This window comes from Vipera ursinii, assembly GCF_947247035.1.
Source record: "Vipera ursinii genome assembly, chromosome: 11".
Lineage (NCBI taxonomy): Eukaryota > Metazoa > Chordata > Lepidosauria > Squamata > Viperidae > Vipera > Vipera ursinii.
In genome coordinates, this window is record NC_139524.1 from 17098511 (window position 1) to 17123165 (window position 24655).

The 24655-nt window shown below is 45.2% G+C and overlaps 1 protein-coding gene across 1 annotated transcript in view; it reads right to left on the bottom strand.

Annotated features, from left to right (window-relative positions):
• Positions 1–1018: 1018 nt before the first annotated feature.
• Positions 1019–24655, bottom strand: part of INSYN1 (inhibitory synaptic factor 1) — a gene marked incomplete at both ends in the record, with an annotated part of 46938 nt that continues 23301 nt past the window's right edge. The window contains one exon of the mRNA XM_083371691.1: positions 1019–1720. Within this exon, the coding sequence (XP_083227817.1) occupies positions 1019–1720 (702 nt within the window). The remainder of the gene's footprint in view (positions 1721–24655) is intronic.

The window sequence follows — 24655 nt, forward strand, 5'->3', positions numbered from 1 at the left end:
CTACAGGTGAGGGCATACAGATTCTGGTCCATCATCAGAGATGGAAGCTGACCTAGAGATAGTCTTTTTCTCTCTCCATCTATATGTTTGTCCGCATCCATCCATCCATTTCCTTCCATAATCTACCTTTATCCATTTCTCTCTCTCTGCGTCTCCACCCATCCATTCATCTCCATCTATAATCTATCTCTATCCATATCTATCTTTCATCCATCCATCCTCTATCCATCCTCTACTTCTATCCATCTCTGTCTCTCCATCCATCCATCCATCTCCATCCATACTCTTACCTCTATCCATCTCTCTCTGTCTCTCCATCTATCTGTCTCAACCCATCCATCCATCTCCCTCCATAATTACCTCTATCCATCTCCCTCTCCTTCCATCCATCCATCTATCCATCTCCATCCATCCATCCATCTCCATCCATAATCTACCTCTATCCATCTCTCTCTCTCCATCCATCCATCTCCACCCATAATCTACCTCTATCCATCTCTCTCTCCATCCATCCATCCATCCATCCATCTCCATCCATCCATCCATCCATCCATCTCCATCCATAATCTACCCCTATCCATCCCTCTCTCTCACACACACCCCATTACTCAATTCCTCTACGTTAGTCAGGATCAGGCAACCATTAACCAGGGAGCAGAAGGGGAGGAAAAAGCTAGTTTGTCAAAAACATGCTATTTTGAAAAACTTAGAGGAGCTTGTGGATCTTACTCTTCCTCATCTTTGTGACTTGAAGCGGGGCAGAGTGTGTTTCCTTTTATGTATAAATAGGCAATGCATGGACCGGGAGAAACACGACATTTGACAAACAAAACAATTTAAATTCCCTGAGTCTTGACCTGGTGGTTAGGTAGTTAGATGATATGCCGTTTCCATTTTTTTTTCATCATATCGTGATTATTTATTGACTTAAATATAGAGAGAAACTTATCTATCTGTTTATAGATCTCTCTCACCGCAGCTTCCTCGTCAGCCCAGCCCACCCTTCCCCGGCTGGTCCTCAGTTTTTGTGGCTGATTTTCTGCTTGTTCGAAACGTAAGGGAGAATCGTCTGAGTACTTTTGTCCGACACGGTTTGGGTGCCGCTGTTCCGTGTCAACTTCCGGACTTGGCCGCTGTCAAGGTGAGGGGACCGTCGCATTGCCGTCTTGGCCACTAACACCCCCTTCTGAGTTGTCTCATGGGGCTCCTCCGGAGGATCGTCCCGAAGGGGCCCGCTGTCCGCCTCCTCATCGTCATCACAGCACAAAGCGTGGTAGAGGACTTTGTCACTAAAACGCACCCTCTCCCTGGTGCCCGGCGTCCTCTGAGGTTGAGTTTTGTGACTCGGTGCGGAGCTGAACGCTTCCTCGCTGGAAGAGTCTGGGGTTTCGATCCGAGGTCCATTGGAGATCAACACACCACCATTCATGAGCTGGTAGTCAGGCTGGTGCCCTGGCGGCTGCTGTGGTTGTGGTTGCTGCTGCTGCTGCTGCTGCTCCGACCCATCGCCCGAATCGGAAGGGGTGGAGGCCTCAAGGAAGGAGCAAAATTCCCAGCTGTCAGAGAGGATGTCCGAGGTCATGAAATCCAGGTGCCCAAGGTCAAACAGGCCTCCCCCTTTCTCACTGCTGGAGGTGCTGCTCACCGTGGTGGTGGTCCAGTCGTCGGGCTCCAGCTCAAACTCAAAGTCTGAGGTCAACTTGTCAATCTGGCTGACCACCTAATGGGCAGAGAGAAAGAGGAGCTGGTTAAGACCCACAGAATAAATAGCGTTGGGCATCTCCGCAAGCAACCTTTTCGCCCGCTTTCAGTCTGTTTCGACACGGCCTCCCTACTCCATGGAGAGGGTCCTCGGCAACCTTCGGCAAGGCCGAGACTTCAAATCAATTTAATTTCATGCATTTCAATGTAGGGGGCCATGTGATCCCAAACAAGCGCCAGAAGCTTTGGACCAAAATTCTTCTTGTTGCCAGCCAACAGGCTAATAGCCCCTTTGGCCAAGCCTCACGGGACCTGTGGTTCAATTTGTTCAAAGGGAAGGGGCATCAGGTTGGAGAAAGCTCATTTCATTAAAAAAAACAACAACACCCATCTTCAGGCTTAAAAATCAGATGAAGTCGGAAAGGTAAGCACTAATAAGGGCTCAAGAAAGAGCATCCTACTACTTATTTCCTCCGTTTAAACTATTAATTTGGTGTAGGGTTAAGGTGCTGCCCTAGAAACCAGGAGACAGAGAGTTTTAGTCCTGCCTTAGGCATAAACATTGGCTGGGTGGCCTTAGGCCTATCACCAGGAGGTGGAGAGTTCTAGTCCTGCTTTAGGCAGGAAAGCTGGCTGGGTGAGTTTGGGCCAATCACCAGGAGATGGAGAGTTCTAGTCCCACCTTAGGCATGAAAGCCGGCGGGGTGACTTTGGGCCAATCACCAGAAGATAGATCTAGTCCTACTTTAGACATGAATGCCAGCTGAGTAACTTTAAGCCTGTCCCTCTTATCCAGCCCAGCCCACCTCACAGGGCCGCTGTTGTGTGGAAAATAGGAAGAGGAAGGAATATTAGGTATGTTCACCCCCTTGAGTTTCTTGTAAAGTGATAAAAATGAAATAAATTTTTTAAAAAAGAGTTTCCCTAAAATTATTTTTGGATTGCAACACCCAGTTTTTTAACCAGACAGCAGAGCACCGTAGTCCTAGCGCATCGGATGACCTGTAGAGCCCATCGCAAAAAGCATGACCTTCCCAGCCTCGATTCACGGTGGTTATTCCATCACTTTCCCTTTTCCCCACCTCCTCTAATCCTGGGACAGGACGAGAGCCCCCCTTGTGAGGAAGCCACGCCAGCCTTGTGGCTTTCTAACCAGCCTTCTTCTGCTCTCCAGTGTACGGAGAAGACGGGAGACGTAAGGTCATGCAGAGCCGATGGCTTTTTAGAGCAGGAATTAAGCTTTCAACAATCGCTTTGAGCCTACCCAGACCAAATTCATTTTGACCGTGAAGAATTTCTTTTGGGGAAAATCTTGTACGCTTTCAAGAGGAGAGCAAAAAATATGCCTCCAACCTCAACATCGCGGCTTTGCTCTCTTCTTAACAAAGGGAAAGAGAAGGGTGGCGCCACACTGACACGAAGGAATGGACATGGCAAAGGTTTTCATTGAAAGGAGGGGAAAAAAAGGGATATATTTTAGGCACCGGCTTATTGGTACAAGATGCTTTAAGAGGCAATGTCTCTTCATCAAGAGAATCTATTTTTTAAATGAAGGTGGGGGGGAAATCAATCTCGACATTAATACTCATCACCATAGAATGCCAAGCTTCCAATAACCGATTCCCTTTCTTCTTCTTTCTGTTTGTATTTTGTTTTTGTTTTTAAAAAAGGAGCTGTGGGTTGCTACAAAATGAAAAGAGAGAGAGAGAGATGAAAAGAAAAAGTCGCAGCGTATCGCTTTCTGCTCTACCGTGGAGAATATAGTTATGCCATTAATTGAAGCATCAGAGAGAATTTAAATGATAGCTACACTGGTCAATGGTAGAGGACAGGAAGGCCTGGAGGAACATTGTCCATAGGGTCGCGATGGGTCGGACACGACTTCGCAACTAACAACAACAACAACACTGGTCAAGGCAAGCTAAAGGCCTCAGATGAAGAGACAGAATGCAGCTCTTCTGTAAGACGGCGGTGAAAGATTTTCATAATGGGTGGGTGGGTGACCTAATCATCACCATTATTGGCAGGGAAAGGTTCACATTTTACCAATGGAAGGGAATTGTCTTCTTCTTATTCATGTTCTTCTATTAAGGTAAATCTCAGGTTCAAGTATTTAAGTAAAGGTGTTGAGAGTCTGGAAAAAGTGCAGAGAAGAGCAGCAAAGATAATTAGGGGACTGAAGGCTAAAACATACGAAGAACGGTTGCAGGAACTGGGCATCGCTAGTCTAATGTAAAGAAGGACGAGGGATAGCATGGTAATATTTGGGGGGCTGCCACAAAGAAGAGGGGGTCAACCTATTCTCCAAAGCATCTGAAGGCAAGACAAGAAACAATGGATGGAAACTAATCAAGGAGAGAAGCAACCTAGAACTGAGGAGAAACAGTGAGAACAATTAACCAGTGGAACAACCTGCCTCCAGAAGTTGTGGGTGTTCCAACACTGGAGGTTTTTAAGAAGAGACTGGACAGCCATTTGTCTGAAATAGTCTAGGGTCTCCTGCTTCAGCAGGGGGTTGGACTAGAAGACCTCCAAGGTCCCTTCCAACTGTTATTCTGTTAAATCTGTCCCATAGACCTTCTCTAATTTCCCCCAAGTTGAGCTGTCCATGGTACTGAAACATAATTATTCTCTGCAGAATAAAAAGGTAAAGGTAAAGGTTCCCCTGCACATGCATGCTAGTCGTTTCCGACTCTAGGGGCCGGTGCTCATCTCCGTTTCAAAGCCAAAGAGCCAGCGCTTGTCCGAGGACGTCTCCGTGGTCACGTGGCCGGCATGACTAGACGCCAAAGGCGCACAGAACGCTGTTACCTTCCCACCGTAGCGGTCCCTATTTTTCTACTTGCATTTTTACGTGCTTTCGAACTGCTAGGTTGGCAGAAGCTGGGACGAGTAACAGGCGCTCGCTCTGTTACGCGGCACTCGGGATTCGACCCTCCAAACTGCCGACCTTCTGATCGACAAGCTCAGCGTCCTAACCCACTGAGTCCCCTTACCCGACACCCAGAGAGCAGGAAGGTAAAAGAACAAAAATATAATTTGTGGCTGGATCTGTGAGATCTGTCAAAAGCTAACCGTGGACTGAACTGACTCCCCTTGTGTCCATCCATATAAAAATCTACACAAAAATAAGCGATTAGAGGAAGACGTTCATAAAAAGAGTCATTCTTTCCTAACGTGGCATTCAACTGTCTCTCTGGAGGCCCTCGCATTTTAATACTGCATATATTAGAGGAATTTATTTAAAGGGGGAAAAAGTATCTTTAAAAAAGGCTGTTTAAAAAGGGTTCTCACAGGAATGCAGGTTACCAATAGACACACAGAGATATGCCGTTCTGCCTATTAAAAAAGGTCAAAAATGACAGATTGTTTCTAATGAATCTTAAAAGCAATCACAGGGAGAATTCATTCCACCAAGCCCCAGGACTGCCAGCACAAGTTAGAAAGAATCTCTACATAAACCAGGATGCAAACGAGCAGAGAAGCAATTTCAGAAGGGATTCATTCGCACTTCCATCTCAACCCAGGATGATCTTTCCAGCATGGGATGGAGCAGACACAAAATCTTCTGCTAGAATAAATCTCTCTCTCTCGTTTTTTTTTTTTAGTGCCGCAGTGATCTTGGTTGTTTCTGCACTACTGAAACAGCAGATGGCAGATAAAAATTAACCAAATTTCAGTCTGTTAAAGTATAGATCAACGCAAAGGCACAAAATAAGGTCTGAATAACCAAGGAAGGTCTTGGCCTAAATCCTACAAGGAAACTTAAAATATCTGCAAAGGTAAGAGGCCTGTTTTGAAGGCAAGGCTTGCCCACTAAGACTACCTTTACAAAAGGCTATGGACATCAGAAGGACACCACGTCCAACTCTTTGAGTTTATTTACGCAGGTCAGCTGAAACCTGGCAGCTTAACAATATGTCCAACCTGGTTACTATTAATCTTGGGTTTTCTTAGCTGGGCTTTCTGGAACTTTTTGGGTGGTCTGACTGTTGTGTGATTTTACTGAGCAAAGTTATAAATGGGTTGATCCCGTAAGTTCTGTGCGGTGGTACGCAGGCAGTTAATACCACCATTTTTCCCCCCTTGCCGATGATTTGCTTTGCATCGTCGAGGTGGTCATGCTTCTGGAACAGGCCACGTTCTTCCATAGAGCTAATCAGACTCTTTCTTGTGCACTGGACAGATCAGAGTAGAAGTATTGCACCCAGTTCTGGATGCAACATTGTAGGAAGGACATTGACGATGAAGAGCGTGCCCAGAGGAGAATAACCGAGAAGATGAGGAACTTGAAAATGGAAAGTTTAAGAGAAAATGTTGGAAGTATCAGCTAACTTTAGTCTGGAGAAGAAGAAAAAAAATGCCAGGAGGCCTAATGGCTATCTTCCAGTATTTGAAGACTTGTCATGGAGAAGATGGGGCAGAATAATTCAGAGCTGTTCCAGAAGATAGGATCAGAAACGATAGGCTTACATTAAAACTAAACAGCTTTTGGCTGGACACCAGGAAGAATTTCCTAGTGGTTCAGCAATAGAATTGATTGCCTTCCCAGGTGGTGGATTTCCTTTCATTGTTGGTATCCAAATAAAGGATGGATGTCCACCTATTGAGGATGCTGTAGGTACAAATTCCTGCATTGGATACAGAACTGCATGAGACGATTTCTAAGGTCCATCCTGACTCGTAACTTCTAGGATGCCAAAACTTTCCTCCTGTCCAGCCTATATCACATTTGTCAAGTGCAAGCAATCAGGGCCACTCATTGGTAGTCTTAAGCAGAAGCTTTACTGCCACTCACCTCTGTTACAAGAATCTCACCAGACCGACTGCCTTCCCTTCGGAACGGTCAGATAAGGCTTCAAGGATTGTGGGGGGGGGGGGAATTCAGGCCTGTTCTGCTTTCTCCAGTGCAAGGACTCTTTGCTTAACCCCCTCTCAACGCCTCCCTTCAATCTAGCTGGAGTTTCCATCACAACATTCTTCAGGGGAGCAACGTAGAGTGTGATGTCCCCTAATATGACGTCAAGACAATATAGCTGCAAGACAACTCATCACATGTAAACATTTTTCTTGTTTGCATATTCGTTTGTGTGTCTATTCAGTGCGTGCTCCCCTCCTCTCTCTCTCTCTCTCTGTTCTAGCCATGTGGCTTCATTCACCCCACATTCTTAAACACAGATACAGGATGAATCCAGGATCTGCATTTTCATGACATACTGAACCATATGCTATCCAAGTGAGCTGAATTCACTCAACACCCTAAGTTACACATCCACAAGCAAGCTCAATGAACACTAGCAAGCTTTGCATGTTGTGTCGGGTGAACACAATCCAGTCTTTCTGTCTCTGATTAGTCAAACATAAAGAGGCTAACTCTAGTCTTCCAGGGGATGATGGAACCACCTCCCTGACGTATGGTCTCGTGAACCCTCCATGTTCTGAGGCACCCTACTACTACCGAGTAATACTTGCAGAGCAAAGAGCCTTGTTTTTCTGTTCTGCTTCAGCTTTGCCTTGATCTAGTAGGATGCTCTTCTCCGTTAGCACTGCCTTCTCTGCTTTTTCTTATAAGAAAACTCGAGCGTCCAACCTCTGCAGCTTTTCAAAATCAGCCTTTGATCACAAAACCTTCTGAGTTGTCTGCAGACTTCCACAGTTGCCCGGCTTTCCACTCGGGTCTCTGAATACAAACACATTTAGCTGCCCTTGTCATGTTGAATAATGAATGCCTACTTATGTCCTTACACATTTGGTTGGGTTAATAAATATTCATGCGTTCACTGCACGGTGCTACAAGCACTGGGAGAAGGGACTCTTAGGAGAGGAACGGTGGCATGACCATGGAGCTGAGGACAGGATGCTGCTTTGGGAAGGAAAATGAAATAGAGGGGCTTCCCCAAGGAGGCAGAAGGATGTAAAAATGGGATCTGGCTAGGGATTCACATCTGGATGGCTTTGCTCATCTTGAAAAGCTAAGCATGATCAGATCAGGGTTTCTGAGGATTTCCCACTTCCAAGATCCCACTTTGAGAGATGCTGGCAAAGCAGCTGAACCCTGAAAAATTACTAAGAGTGACTACCTGTTGTTTTTAACAAGATAGCTTCCGGAGGTGAACGTGCAAAAGAGAGAGGGAGAGATAATGTGTGTGTGTGTGTGTGTGTGTGTGTGTGTGTGTGTGTGTGTGTGTGATTAGTTTGTTATGAATGAAGTTAGCAGCTTTGCTTTCTTCTAGAATCTGGATGATGGTGAAGATGATGATGGGAGAGGAGGAGGAGGAGGAGGAGAATGAAAAGAAAAGGAGAAGGTTATACCCTACTTTTTCTAATTCTGATTCCTAACTAATCCTAATCAATTTATTTCTAACTAAAGCAATGGATGGAAGCTAATCAAGGAGAAAAGCAACCTGGAATTAAGGAGAAACCTCCTAGCAGTGAGGACAATCAATCAGTGGAACGGCTTGCCTTCAGAAGTTGCAGGTGCTCCATCACTGGAGGTTTCTAAGAGGAGACTGGACAGCCACTTGTCTGAAATGGTATAGGGTTCCCTTCTTGAGCACAGGGCTGGACTAGAAGGCCTCCAAGGTCCCTTCCAGTTCTATTCTGATTCTGGTTTTTTTCCTCCAAGACCTCAAGACAATATTCGGTCTCCCTTCCTCCTACTTTATCCTCAGATCAACCCTGCAAAACAGGTTGGACAGAGAAAGGAATTGACAAATCTGGTCCAAGGCTAACCTTCAACTTTTGCCTCAGGAAATTCCACCAGCCTGTGTGAAACAAATCCCCACCCACACATGCATGCTAGTCGTTTCCGACGCTAGGGGCCGGTGCTCATCTCTGTTTCAAAGCCGAAGAGCCAGCGCTTGTCCGAGGACGTCTCCGTGGTCATGTGGCCGGCATGACTAGATGCCAAAAGCTTACGGAGCGCTGTTACCTTCCCACCGTAGCGGTCCCTGTTTTTCTACTTGCATTTTTACGTGCTTTTGAACTGCTAGGTTGGCAGAAGCTGGGATGAGTAACAGGCGCTCAACTCTGTTACGCAGTACTCGGGATTCGACTCGCCAAACTGCCGACCTTCTGATCGACAAGCTCAGCATCCCAACCCACTGAGCCACCACAGATTCTCAAATATTTGACACCCCCTCTACAGTTCTTCAGCTTCCTCACCAGTGACCCCCAAAGACCTGGCATTTGCATTCAGCGCCCACCCACCCCCAACCCAACTCCTTGCCAAGCATCTGTGGGAAATTCATTGCATCCAAAGGTGGCGTTGAATATTCATTTCTGCTCAAAGGCAAGATGAAACTCATTAGGGGTATGAAAATGAGCAGGTTGAACTTGGAACTGAAAGAATGATTTCCTTAGGGAAACGGAACACGTTCATCTGCCTGGGGCTGTTAAAACTTGCAGTCAGGTGGTTGGTAATATGAAAAAAAAATCATCCACAGAACAATTACACGTGTTCCACACACTTTTAGCTCTCGCTGATGAGAAGGAGTGATGCGGAACCGGTTTTGGAAATGCAGCGTAATTATCGATGCACAGCACTCTTGATAATGCCAGAGTGGTTTCAGAACCCTTAGCTGCAATTCCACGCCTCTAGGAGAAGAAGAGGCAGAGCCTGGAGGTGGAGTCAAGAGAGGGATCAGCCTGGAATCATTATGTTCCCAGAAGCGATCCTGGTCCAACCCTCTTGAATCTCATTAACTCTTGTCTAGCTCCAATTTAGTGCCGAGCTTTGACTAGATCAGGGGTGTCAAACTGCCGGCCCGCGGGCCAGAGCGTCACGGAGAAACCGCGCCCATCCCATTGCCGGCAATGAGAAAAAGTTCCGATACGTCACGCAACGTCATGTGATGTCGTGAGTTTGACATGTCTGGACTAGATTCTTGAGTATAGGCGTGAGCAATAATTCATTTTAACTGGAACTTAATGTGTGGTCCTGACTCTTCTCACCTGACAACACGGGACTTCAGGGTGGAGACTAACTGGGAATATCGTGGTAGAGTCATAGCCTTGAATGTAGGCATTTCCTGCTCTTTCCAAACAGACTTAGAAAAGGCCAAAGGGATGCTGCGACATAACACTTCCTTCTTATCTTATTTAATTGCCAAACATTCTGATCAGCTATGCCTGTCTTCCCACTCAGTGAGTGAGTCACTAGATTTCAAAATTCTTGGTGGGTTTTACTTCCAGAGTTCAGAAAAGTAGTTTGTCAAGGGCTTGACATGACATGGTGAAGGTTTAAGTGGGATGTGTATATGTGAATGTTGAGTTCGTTCCAGCTTGCATTTCCATACTTGAGGGATAGAGAATGTCTATTTGCGTCTAAAAATTGCTACCTTGGGTAGGTGCCAGGAGCCAGGATGTCTGGGGTAACAAATTTAAAGTTGAGCCAACATTGATAGTTTGGAAGCTTTTCTCCTTCCAAACATTTTTCCTGGTAATGGGGACGCGCTTCCTAGGGTGTTGCCTTTGGACAGGGATCGTGGCTCAGCAGAGCACCTGCGTGACTCTGCAGAGATCCCAGAGACATCCCTGGGTTTTTTACAATGTAGAAAAGATGTCGAGACTCTAAAAATAGTGCAGAGAAGAGCAACAAAGATGATCAGGGGACTGGAGGCTAAAACATATGAAGAACGGTGGCTGGAATTGGGTATGTCTAGTTTAATGAAGAGAAAGACTAGGAGAGACATGACAGCAGCCTTCCAATATCTCAGGGGCTGCCCCAAAGAAGAGGCAGTCAAGCTATTCTCCAAAGCGTCTGAAAACAGGACAAGAAGCAACGGATGGAAACCCATCAAGGAGAGAAGCAACCTAGAACTAAGGAGAAACTTCCTGACAGTGAGGACAATTAATCAGTGGAACAACCTGCCTCCAGAAGTTGTGGGTGCTCCAAAACTGGAGGCTTTTAAGAAGAGATCAGGCAACCATTTGTCTGATATGGTACAGGGTTTCCTGCTTGAGTAGGAGCTTGGACAGGAGGATCTCCAAGATCCCTTCCAACTCTGCTATTCTGTTAACTTTGGGTCTCTCAAGCTGTAGTCCAGCACCTTAATCACCCCACCACTTTGACTCCTGTGAATAGGCAGGGTTGATGCTATGGAGACCGTGAAATATAATTCTGGACCAATGTAGAAGATATAAGCTCCAGCTGCTGGAGGTCTTTGGGTGTGCACGAGAAATCGGGTTCAAAAATTGGCAGCCAAAGAAAGTTTGCAGCTGTGAGACCAGCTTGTAATTCTGGCTATTGTGTCCCCACACAAAAGAAGACCGAGCATTTATGCCATTATTGTAATTGTGTGGAATCTCAAAAATAGGGGGTCAGGCTAAAGGCCTCCCCCCCCGTGATGGACACTGGTTGGTCTGTGAAAGAAAAGAATAGAGCACCTACATGCAACCACCCTGGATTTCAGCTGTCCAATGGCTGAGCCTAAAGAGACTAAATCAGGGTGAGTGTTGCAAAATTGGCCTGTTTTGGGCCACCTAATTCTAGCTTTACCCAATGCTGCAATGAAGCTTTTGATTGAGACGATATGGATCTCCCTCAGAAAACAGACTGTGTCTTTTTCGGTAGACGACCCATCAATCCATTTTATTTTGGCCACAGACCAGCAGAGAATTAATAACTCCATCATTACTCTAAAATAGAAATACAAATAAAAAAGTCATCTCAATAGAATAAATGGCGGTAAAGATAAAATTATTCAAGTCAAATGACAGAGGGCAGGAATGAAAACCGCAAAAGAAGCCTATGAAATACATTTTACAGTGAATAATCTTAATGCTATAAAGTAATAACTAGCATAGATAACCATTTTTTTTCCTCGTTCAATTATGACCGATTCTTGGAGAATGCCTGGACAAGTCTCTGCAATTTTCTTGGCTATTAAATATAGCCAACTATTAAATGTATTTGTGAGTCAAGGACTAACCATACTTGCTGAAATCCTGCCAAGATGTGTTGGGATTAACAGAATAACAAAGTGGGAAGGGATCCTGGAGGTCTTCTAGTTCAGCCCCCTGTTCGGGCAGGAAACTGTTTGATTTCAGACGAATAGTTGTCTAATCTCTTCTTAGAGCACCCACAACTTCCGGAGGCAAGTAGTTCCACTGATTAATTGTTCTAACTGTTAGGAAATTTCTCCTTAGTTCTAGGTTGCTTCTCTCCTTGATCAATTTCCATCCGTTGCTTCTTGTCCTGCCTACTGATGCTTTGGAGAATTGCTTGACTCCCTCTTCTTTGGGGCAGCCCCTGAGATATTGGAACACTGCTATCATGTCTCCCCTTAACCTTCTCTTCATTAAACTAGACATACCCAATTCCAGCCACCGTTCTTCATATGTTTTAGCCTCCAGTCCCCTGATCATCTTTGTTGCTCTTCTCTGCACTCTTTCCAGAGTCTCAACATCTTTTTTACATTGTGGTGACCAAAAGGTTAAAAGTCTGCCCTGGACACCAGCAAATGATTGAAGACCTAGGATAGGCCAGTCAATCAGAGTGGAATAACATTCATTTCTATCATGGCTTCAAATGTGTGTTGCTTGTAGCCTGGCCAAAGAAGTAATATTGAAGATGAAAAGGTGATCAGGCACACAGCAAAAACTCCTCGGAAAAAGCCTGTGGACATCTATTAAAGGAACGCAGAGGAAATATAAGCCCTTCTCTTTGAGCTCTTTCCATTCCAACTGTCACAATAAAATACAAGTTCTGGTTGCGTTGCTGAATTGCATGTACATCTCACCCAGTCTAATATCCAAAAAGCATTACACATTAGCAGCTGGGCACTCGTAATTCCCTCTGACCTATTTTGTGTTTCCTTTTGGGTAATTTCAACCGAAGCCTGGAGGAAAAGCTTTGCGCCTTTTTCTTTTAATTGATCAAAAGCCAATCTGCTATGTGTTTATTTATTTTCTCTGCTAAAGGATATGCAAGGATGGAAAGATGCATTTGTTCCCTTGTATGGTTGAGTTTTTACGGATGTTTGTGGCATGTCGTAGTTTATTCTTTTCTCCTGTTGGGATATTTTTTTGTTTTTCACAGAAGTGCTTTTTTTAATTTTGGAAAGACATCTAGAGTGGTTTGCAGCTGGCCAGCCTACAAATTAATTAATTAATTAATTAATTCAGCCACTTGGGAACCAGCAAGCAAGCAAACACTGTTGTAAAAAAAATATCTGCATGTGTTGTAAAATTACCTTAAAAAGAATATGTGGGAATCGTGAACCACCGTTTTGTTCATGCTGCTGCTGCTGCTTTGAACATTTTTTTTACATGAGAACGATGCTTGGGTGAACTTCTGCTGCAAGGCTGGGTGGGGCCTCCAGTACGGTACAATGCTCTGACGTCAAAGAACACAATGGATCTTTTGATGCACAACACGGAGCTAAGCTTCATGCTGCGTTCTTTGCGCATTCAGCAGCAGTGCTAAGCACTGGGAGAAACATTTGAAGCAATGTTCAAACATTCAAGATTCTGTTCATGTGTAAGGTAAAGGTAAAGGTTTCCCTGTTCTGCCTCTAGGGGGCGGTGCTCAACTCCATTTCTTGGCTGAGGGAGCCAGCGTTGTCTAAAGACATTTTCTGTGGTCAAGTGGCCAGCAAAGCTATACGGCAAAGACGCACTGAATACTGTTACTCCCCTACCGAAGTGGTACCTATTGATCTACTTGCATTTGCAGGCTTACAAACCGCTAGGGGAGCAGGAGCTGGAGCAAGGGACGAGAGCTCACCCCGTTGCCCGGTGCTTGGGTCTCGAACCTGGGCTGTTAGCTTTCCAGCTCACCAGCTGAGCATCTTTAACTGCTGTGCCCCCTTCTGCTCATGTAGCTTTACAGTAAAGTAGAAATAACTCATTTGGTTGTGCTTCCTGTCTAGTAAGGCTGATATCCATCTTGCATGTTTGAAAGTATCTTCTACCCCTTCCTTCCTGCACACCCTTACAATCCCAAAACTAGGGAAAGGTCTCTTCTGAGTCTTTTGCCCCAACCCTTTCCCTGTTGTGGACTCACAACCACTCTCTTTGCTGGGACTCTGTCCACTCTTCCAAGGCCATTCTCACCTTACATTTAGGAAACAAACCATTCGGAGTAGTGGTTAAAGTGCCAGGCTAGAAAGTGAGAGACTGTGAGTTCTAGTCTTGGTTTAGCCATGAAAGCCAGCTGGGTGGATGCCAACAAAACCAGTGTTTACACTGACCCACAACCACACAGCTGACTTCCATAACTAAGGGAGGACTAGAACTCGTACTCTCCTGGTTTTTAGTCTGGCATTTTAACCACTACGCCAAATTCTTTGTATGATCCCCAATGGCCTCAGGTTATTTAACGGAACGGCTTGCCTTCAGAAGTTGTGGGTGCTCTATCCCTGGGGGGATTTTAAAAAGAGGCTGGTTCGCCACTTATCTGGAATGGTATAGGGCAGGGGTAGGCAACCTCGGCTCTTTTATGACTCATGGACTTCAACTCCCAGAATTCCTGACTCAGGAATTCTGGGAGTTGAAGTCCATGAGTCATAAAAGAGCCGAGGTTGCCTACCCCTGGTATAGGGCCTCCTGCTTGAGCAGGGGGCTGGACTAGAAAAACTGGAGGTTTTTCAGAAGAGATTGGACAACTATTTACCTGAAATGTTATAGGGTTTCCCGCTGGAGCAGGGGGCTGGACTAGAAGACCTCCAAGGTTCCTTCCAGCTCGATTCTCATTGATTGATCCCTGGAGGTTTTTAAAGAAGAGATCGGATGGCCATTTGCCTGAAATGGCATAAGGTTTCCTGTTTCAGCAGGGGGCTGGACTAGAAGACCTTCACGGTCCCTTCCAATTCTGTTATTCTATTATTCCATATGCTCCGTCCAAGGCGAAGATGGCTGCATCCTGCCTCGGCATTGTGCCTCTGTCTCAATGGAGGCGTTATCCAATTTCTCCTTGCATTGATGAAGAGGGGAGAATGTCTTTGAAAAGCAAGCATTATCCAACTCTGTGGGCCTGGAAGGAATTAGAAAGACAAACCCAATTCTGAATAATGTCTCTCTTCAATATCCCCAGCGAAGCCGCAGCTGAGCCAGCGGTAACTTTTATGCCCAACTATAGCTTGTCGGAGAAAAAAACCTAGCAGGTAGCAAGAAATTATTCGGCCCCGGCTTCAGAGGGGAAACTGCATTTCTTTCAATTCTCCTCTTTGTAAGATAGCCTTCGTCCTCAGAGTGGACAGATCAGGCTGTGCCACACGGGAGGCATCCGGGAACGTGGGAGGGAGACGAGGAACATCTTAAGCGTCGTAACATTGCTTTGAGTCACAGCGTTCTTGTTCTTTGTGCAAGGATAGCATTCTGCCATTTTGGCACCATGGTGCCATTCCACAATGTAGGAATGGCCTTGGGAGACGTGGAAGAGCCACAGCTGGGGGTGGGGGGAGGATGGTCAGACAAGAGGCAGCTTAGCCCCTCCCCCCAAAAAAATAAAAATAAAAATAAAAATGTGGACATAGCAAACATCTGAGAAGGGATCTTCCCTACTTTGGTGTAAAGACAAAGAGGGAGGGGGCAGATACTTTGCTACTTGCAAGATTGAGGACAGCCTGGTGAGGCAGCCCAGACAGGAAGCATGACCCTGTGGACTAATTCTATTTTATTGTAAGGTTACATTGACAGAATAACAGAGTTGGGAGGGACCTTGGAGGTCATTTAGTCCAACCCTCTGCTCAAGCAGGAAACCGTATGCCTTTTCAGACAAATGGTTGTCCAAATCTCTTCTTGAAAATATCCCATGATGGAGCACCCACCGCTTCTGCAGGCAGGTTGTTCCGCTGATTGATTGTTCATTGTTAGGAAATTCCTCCTTAGTTCTAGCTTGCTTCTCTCTCCTTGATTAGTTTCCATCTGTTGCTTCTTGTCCTGCCTTCTGATGCTTTGCAGAATAGATTGACTCCCTCTTCTTAGATATTGGAAGGCTGCTATCATGTCACCCCTAGTCCTTTTCGTTAAACATACCCAATTCCCACAACCACAATTTTGCAAGTCTCAAAGTTGGCTAGGGAGTGTCTCTCCTGAGCCATTCACCATGCCTATAATTTTTTTTTGAGGGCTAAGCTGCCTCTTCCCTGATCCCTCCCCTGGCTGTGGCTCACACACACACACACACACACACACACACACACACACACACACACATGTTCTCCCGAGGTCATTCTCACACATCATTGCTCATGGCATATATGATATCATTACAGGTGGGCCCTCTCTGTCAATTTCATATTGCTTCATTCATCAGAATGTACCCATCCGTTTTGAATATGCTGTGTGGTTTTAGTTTGCGTCCCTCTGTGTGAAATACTTGCACAAAATCTCATGTTTCAAATAGACATTGTGGAACATTTTCGCTTCACCAAATGTGCATTTTCAAATAGCATTGATCTGGCAGCCTCTGCAGGAATGGTAAATAGCAGAGTGCAGATCTAATTAGATCTGGGTCCAATAGAAGTCTTGTACATATACATTTGTTATTCCAGTCTATCACATTTCCTATGGAGAAGGAAGGAAAGGGGAAGGAGGGAAAGAAGGAAGGAGAAAGGGGAAGGATGGAGGAAGGAAAGAAGGAAGGAAGGGGAAGGAAGGAAAAAGGGAGGAAAGAGAAAAGGGAAGGAAGGAAGGAAGGAAGGAAGGAAGGAAGGAAGGAAGGAAGGAAGGAAGGAAGGAAGGAAGGAAGGATCTGCATGCTTCACCAGAAAGAAATTCACCATAAACCTGCTTTTAAAACAAGTGCCTGAAATAAACTACTTTTTAAAATTCATCTCTCTTTTATATGCTTAAGATTATTTATAATATCCATTTTTTAAAAAAGCCCCCTAAACATCATTATGTATGCAATAGAGTTATTTTGAGAAATACTTTCTTTAAAAAAAATACACATGGCTGTGTAAGGATTTTTTTAAAGCTAAGGATGACATATGCTAGCTGTATCCTTGCACCAAAATGCAACGTTGTCAAGTATAATATTCCATTCCTTTCCTTTCCCCTTCTGTTCCTTCCTTGGTACCAGCAGAAAGCTCGCTTTTCATTCAGAAATAGACACACAACACAGAGAGAGAATAAAAGCATGTCCTGAGTTTAGCTCATCTTGATATTTATACATTTGTGTTCTGAACAAGCCACACACAGAGGATCTGCTGACTGCCAGCAACTTCCAAGTTCTCTTGATTTTGGCTCCAATAACTCTACGTCCCCTGGATATAATTATCCAACCAGCTTCTTGGCCCCTGGTTGTAGTCAGACATAAATGGAGATTTCCTGACCTTGCTCGCCATATGCTCTGGGAAAAGAAGGCACAGGGCCAAGGAATTTCTGGTGTGGAATGGTGATCCAAATCCTTAATAGATCCTGCTGGATTTGGCCACCCAGTCCAATCATAATATCTTCCATGATCCTTCAAATAGCTGCGGATTATGACAGCTTAGGATTCCTCCACCATCAGTTGCCACACGGAGCAGGCTCAATGTAATGTTTCTTTTCAATGAGGTGTGAGACTTTGATAGATAGAGAACCTTTGTTGTCATTTTTTTACTGTGGGCACAATGGCACACATTAAAAATGAAATTGAGTTGCTTGCTCTCAAAGTGCACACATATGTAACACATATTTAAACATACTATATACAACATATGTATAGACCTACACCCTTACATATCAGTAACATATGAATATTAATCACTGTTCTTCTATTATCTATTCTATTCTATTCTATTCTATTCTATTCTATTCTATTCTATTCTATTCTATTCTATTCCATTCTATTTGCAATAAAGATTCTATTCTATTCTATTCTATTCTATTCTATTCTATTCTATTCTATTCTATTTTGCAATAAAGATTCTATTCTATTCTATTCTATTCTATTCTATTCTATTCTATTCTATTCTACTCTACTCTACTCTACTCTACTCTACTCTACTCTACTCTACTCTACTCTACTCTACTCCACTCCAATCTATTCTATTCTATTCTATTCTATTCTATTCTATTCTATTCTATTCTATTCTATTCTATTCTATTCTATTCTATTCTATTCTATTCTATTCTATTCCCATTCCCATTCCCACTCTTATCTCCCTCGGTTGCCCATCAAAGGTAGTAAATACTGTAGTCTTCCAATTGCAACTTATTCTATTCTATTATTTTCTTTCACTCCATTCCATTACATCTCTAGTCCGAAACATCATCTTGCCATATTGCATTAGGAAGCAAATGTAGCAGACATAAAGCCTTACTCCCATCATCGTTTAGATCTGAAAATGCCAGCATCCCTCCCCCCCCGCTCAGCTTATTCCTAACAGCTTCTCATTTGGATGGGAACCCGCGGTTGTACAGATGGTCCAGAGTAGTTGCTCCCAATCCTGCCCAAAGCTGAGCTGGAGAAGATTAAAAACTGATCGGGCGGATGAGACAATGCTGAAGGGGAGAACTTCCCCACCCCATCCCCCGAACCCAAATGTTGAGTTAAAGGGACATTTCTGGGGCAATTCTAGGTGCTGTAACCTGTGCCTTTATCGCCTCGCCCTTTGACCATTGCTATTGGCTTGGGGGGAGTTGCCCTTCTGGAAGTTGCAATTGGTGCAAGGCACAGCTGCCCCTTCCTGACTGGTGTGAGCTGGTGTAAGCAGGAGAACACTGGTCTGGTGGAGCTGCACTGGGGCCTTGCAGCCGGCTTCCAGATCCTAATCAAAACTCTGGTTGCTACCTACAAAAGCCTTTGTGGCTTAGCTCCTCATTCTCTTTGGAACCATCTGCTTTGGCTGGAAGCATCCCATCCCATTTGCACTGGCCAAGAGACCACCTTCTTCCCCATGGCTCCCTTCTCCAAGGTACACAAGAGGACCGTAGCCTAAAAATGTGGGTTGTTGTTGTTGGTTTTTTGGGTTGTTGCTGTTCATCGAAAACCTCCAGGTTAGAATTGGGTTTGCTTGTTTGATGGATTGCTTGTTTCGTTGGATTTAGGATTAGTTCAGGGTTCCCAACTCGAAAGAATGGTCTCCACGGTTTGAGGAAGGCTGTGGAGGTACAACATGATTAGGAACCATTGTTCAGGAGGGAATTGTGGAGGGAGGGAGGGAGGGTGGGAGGGAGGAGAAAGAAAGGGGAAGGCAGGAAGGCAAGGGAGGGAGGGAGGGAGGGAGGGAGGGAAAGGAAGGAAATGACAGAAAGAAAGGAAGGCAGGGAAGGAGGCAGGATGGGTGGGAAGGAAGGGAAGGAAGGAAGGAAGGAATCAAGAGAAAGACAGGGAAGGAGAGAGGGAGGGAGAGGAGAGGAGGGAAGGGAAGGGAAGGGAAGGAAGGAAGGAAGGAATAAAGGGAATGACAGGGAGGGAGGGAGGGAGGAGAGGGAAGGGAGGGAGGGAGGAAGGAGGAAAGAAGGAAGTGAGGAAGGAGGGAAGGGAAGGGAGGGAGGGAGTGAGGAAGGGAGGAAAGAAGGAAGGGAGGAAGGAAGAAAGGAAGGGAAGGAGGGAGGGAGGGAGGGCAAGGCTGATACTGCAGGGAGGCTGGCAAACAGGTCCACAAGAGCTGGTGAGGTCAGAAGTAATTAGAAAGGATTACAGACCTCCCAAGAGGCTACAATCTGATCTGCATTAACAGATGGCAGCAAATCATCTGCCTTGCAGAAATATGCTTTGAAAAATGAGTCCGCGCAATTGAGCACCGCCCACGCCCAGCACCTGGAACAATCAGGTCCCCAACCAGGTGACGGTCAAAAAAGAGCCCGGTCAGCTCCCAATGTTTTCAACGAAGGCTCCATTCAAGCATCCAAAGACTAGTCTCCTGTGCTGGGCTTTGATCCACCGCCAAGTGTACCATCCTTTTTCCATGCTCTAATCTAACATGATACAATTATGGTTCCAAGCCAAGAGAGGAATCTAGCCAAGTCTATGAGAGTCACAATGTAACCAGCAATGTGCAAGAGGAGGGCCAGGCAGGAATCTATCAGAATTTCATGTTTATGTGGAGACACCGAAACGGCCCTTTCTGAACGGAGATGCAAGCTGGAATACCATTTATCCTTTGGCATCCAACGCGTTCCAGTTTTGCGATGAGGTTTTTTTTTTTAATCAGATGTGCATTTGGAGAAACTGCGTTTGAAATTTCGTGCATTGGAAAATTGCAGGCAAATTGCATACGAGGATAAATTCTAGGCCTAATCTTGATGGCCAGCTTGGATTAAAACAGCAGGGCTTCTTACAATGGGGAGAGGCATCCAACTTAATTTTGTCCAGCCCACAAATGGAAAAATGCCGGATCAAGTAGGAAAGAGGCCACGGAGAGATTAGAGTTCCCAGACTCAAATAAATGTGTCTGAATGTTGGCGTTCTCCTCTACGCTAGCTTTGATTCCATCTGCGAGACCAATTTGCAGAGGAACGTGCTAGCGATGGAGAAGAAGAACGTCGATAAAATGGTTTCTAGTAAGGAAAAGGGAAACCAAAAACTAGGCAGCTATTTTTAAAAGGCCACATCAGAATATAAAACCCTGTTAAAACTCAGGGAACAGGGGGTGGGGGGGCAGGTGGGAAACAGAAACAGCCCTGTCAAAGAAGATAAAAAAAGGAAGAAGAGGAGGAGGAGAAGGAGGAGGAGAAAGAGGGATATTTTGCAAAGAGGAAGCTGCAATTCACATGAGAAGGAAACAAAGGGATGTTGGCATACTCATTGTAAAGCAGACTGAGGATTTTGTGGCACAGAGAGACTGGAGCAAAAAAACAACAACAACACAAAACCACATTAACAAAAGCCCTGTGTAGGGGGTGTAAATCGCTCACACTAAGACTGAACGCTGAAAAGAGACGGAGCTGCGCACAGTCCTCCCATCCTTGCTTATTCTCTGCCTGGTTGAAGGATTAAAAGAAAAACACTTGAAGCAGAATTCAGGACCCTGGACAGCGCCTGACGAACTAATAAGAGTCAGAAGATCAAAGATAGTCCTTGAGTTACGGTATAACCATCCCTGGTACCGGAACGTCCATCGCTAATTGAGATGGTTGTTAAGTGAATGCAGGCCAATTTTACAACCTTTGACATCCCAGTTATTAAGCAAAAAATCACAGTGTTATGTGGGTTCTTAAAGATCCACTTGTGGTTTCGGTCCCTTTTTCCCCCTCAAGATTGAAATAGAGGAATTGCTGCTGGAGATACGTCTAAATTTATAAGTCAGAGGAACACAGGGAGGAATTTCCTGTATGGGGAAATATAAAAGGGGTTTCCATTCATGTCTATCTGAATGCAAATAGAAGCTTCTATGCAGATCTCTCTCTCTCTCTCTCTCTCTCTCTCTCTCTCTCTCTCTCTCTCTCTCTCTCTCTGTGTGTGTGTGTGTGTGTGTGTTGTATAAATCTGGTCTCTTTCAGCTTCACACGGATCGGTTGTAATTCAGTTAAGTCTCTGCATCATTCAGCGACGAAAAAGAAATGACAAGAAATATTCCTTCATGTATTTTTTTTTTGGGGGGGGGGAACAACTGTGCCAAACATATGCATTTGTATGCAATTTCTGAGCCAAAATAACAGTGCACCAATCACTTGTAATTAATGGCTGCTGCTGGACATATAAAATCTCTATACTGCTCTTCGTAAAAAAAATATGGAAAAGCAGTGTGCAATAAAATGTAAAGCAAAATTAAAAGCAACACTATATAAAACCCGACTGAGCAGTCAGAAGGAGATCAGAGACAGAGAGAGAGAGAAAGGGAGGGGGGGAGGAAGAAGGAAGGAAGGAAGGAAATGGGAGGGAAGAAAAGGAAAGGAGGGAGGAGGGAGGGAAGAAGAGAAAAGGGGAAGGAAGAAATGGGAGGGAAGGAAAAAAGGGAGGAGAGAGGGAAGAAGGGGGAAAAGGGAGGGAGGGACTCAGTGGTAGAAAACTGATTAGAGTATTTCAATTTTCATCTTTAACAATCTCAGTTGGACCAGGAAAAAAAAAACCTTTATGAAACCCTTATGAAGAATTATCACATTTTAGTGCAACTCTACTAGGCCACATGAACAATGGGATCAATTTACAACAACACACTTTCTAATCATGCCAATTAGGAATCTGTAAAGAAAAACCTGGTTTCATTTCCCCCATCAATTCAGTCTGATGAAAAAGAGCCTGGTTCAGAACATGGCTTGCATGGAGAGACCTGCTTAACGACCGCCACAGCTCATGACTGGGTTCAATTTCAGTCATAAGTTGAGGACTTAGTTTGGTGTAGTAGCTTTAAGGCACTAGGCTAGAAACCAGGGGACGGTGAGTTCTAGTCCTGCCTTTAGCACAAAAATCAACCGGGTGACTTTGGGCCAATCACCAGGAGACGATGAGTTCTAATCCCGCCTTAGACACAAAAGCCAGTTGGGTGACTTTGCGGCAATTGCCAGGAGACGGGGAGTTCTAGTTTCACCTTAGACAACTAGCAAGCTGGGTGAGTTTGGGCCAGTCCTTCTCTCTCAACCGTAGGAGGAAGACAATTTCTATGAAAACCTGCAAGAACTTCTCCAGCCAATCATCAGAAATCAAGAATGACTTGAAGGCGCTAAATTAGCAGTAGCACTAATAATGATAGTTAAAAAGAAAAAAGAAAAACAAAGAAATTTAGAAATTCTCAAGAGAAAAACATCCCAGAAGCCTCTTTCTTAGAAAGATGCTGATCATCACCTCTAATGACTCACAAAGCAGAGGACTACCTTATTTGCAGCACTGCCTGTCCATCAAAACATCTTTTTTTGTTTATTTTTTGTTTTTAAATTAGATCGGACAGAGTTGGCACTTTCCCGTCCCTTCCCTTCATTGTTGCCATCTAGTGGGACCTAAAAAAAAAATCATTCCCCCCCCCCCAGCATTATTGGCAGCCAAATGTCAAGGTAAAGAGAACTTATGCCTGACAACTCAAGGGGCAGAGATGAAAACAAAAGCTGGAGCCTAGCCACGGGGGAAATCTAAACTAGATTAGTAGTTAGATGAAAGAGAGTCTACCATTCGTCTTGCACCTGGTGAGCTGTTCAAAAGGCTTGAGCAAGGACAACGATGCAATAAAACGTAACCCCGGAGTAGTACGGTAGCCGCAGTTGGCTGGTGCTGCCGATCTGCCTTTCTGAAACAGCTTTAAAAGCTAATTGTGCTGGGAAATTGTGCTAGAGGCAGCCAAGCAAAAGACTGGTGCAAAGGGGAGGAAAAGCAAGCTCAGCGTACCAGCCCAGAGACCCCCACGAAGACCCACACCAAATCCTCACCATGCACCGAAGGTTGTGTACCTTGGTGGTTGGGAATAGAGAAACTGGATAAGTAGGGTGGATGAGCTGCCTCGTGGAGTTGGCCCAGGCGGTACTCCTTCAGGAGCAACTCTCAAAATGTGGGAGCCAGGAACCCATCTGGAATTCCTAAGTGTAGATAGGAGCCCTAGATCTATATCTCTTCCCTGCCCAGTTACACCTAGACCGAATCATAGGGTCTCAGGGGAGATGGTGGCAGTTGGGGAAGGGGACAGTTCTGCAGGGTATCCAGATTGGATAAATTCATTTTTTCCAGATATTGAGGTAGTTCTGTTAAGTATTGCTTGAAAGCATTTCTTTTCCTCCTTCTCCTTCTCCTCCTCTTTCTTCTTTTCTCCTCCTCCTCCTCCTTCTTCCTTTCCTCCTCCTCTTCCTCCTCCTCCTCCTCCATCCCTCCTCCTCCATCCCTCCTCCTTCTCCTCCTTCCCTCCTCCTTCTCCTTCTTCCCTCCTCCTCCTCCTCCCTCCTTCCCATCAACTCAACATAATACTCCTTCCTCCTGCTTTCTCCACAACAACAACTGGCCAACAACTGGAGAGTCCCCCAGCTGGCTTCCATGCTGAAGGGAGGTCTAGAATTCACAGTCTCCTGGTTTCTAGTCCACTCCCCTGAGACCCTATGATTCGGTCTAGGTGTAACTGGGTAGGGAAGAGATATAGATCTAGGGCTCCTATCTACACTTAGGAATTCCAGATGGGTTCCTGGCTCCCACATTTTGAGAGTTGCTCCTGAAGGAGTACCGCCTGGGCCAACTCCACGAGGCAGCTCATCCACCCTACTTATCCAGGTTCTCTACACCAGACTCCGTGGGCTAAGCGCTGGATTTGGGTCTCCCCACGGAGAGCTCTACACGGTTCCTCTGATCAGTCTCTGAACTCTGAACCCCCCCTGCCCACATCTTGCTTTCTTCTGTCCTCAAGATGACCTGCGGACAAAGATCTGGCACCAGGGCATTTTCTTTCCCGCTGGCTAATGGGTGCCGGAATCCTGTCCAGCCTTCTGTTAACCTGTCACTCTGCACAGCAAAACTGATTCTTCCCGCTGCACTTAGCAGGCCAATTGGTATTCTCTCCCTCTCCCTCTCCCTCTCCCTCCCTCCCTCCCTCCCTCTCTCTCTAAGCTTCTTGGATGAGAAGTGAAATGTCTTCAAGCAAAAACAAAGCCCAGTTGCTTTTGAAAAAGCACCTTTGGGTTTTACTGTGACAGTAATAGTAGCAAGTCTGAAGACCCTTCCTTCCTTCCTTCCTTCCTTCCTTCCTTCCTTCCTTCCTCCCTCCCTCCCTCCCTCCCTTCCTTCCTTCCTTCCTTCCTTCCTTCCTTCCTTCCCTCCCCCCCCCCTCCCTCCCTCCCTTCCTCCCTCCCTCCCTCTTTCTTTCTTTCTTTCTTTCTTTCTTTCTTTCTTTCTTTCTTTCTTTCTTTCTTTCTTTCTTTCTCTCTCTCTCTCTCTCTCTCTCTCTCTCTCTCTCTCTCTCTCTCTCTCTCTCTCTCTCTCTCTCTCTTCTTTTCTTTTCTTTCAGGAGCTATCTGAGAGATTTTCTTGGCTTGGACTCAAGCCCCTCTTATCTGACTGTTGCCTTGGTAACTGCTCTTAATCTTCTCCTCCAAGGCCACTCCCTGTTTCCTCTAGGATGATCAAGGTGTCAACAGGAGAGAATATATATGTGGCTCCAAGTCAAACAGG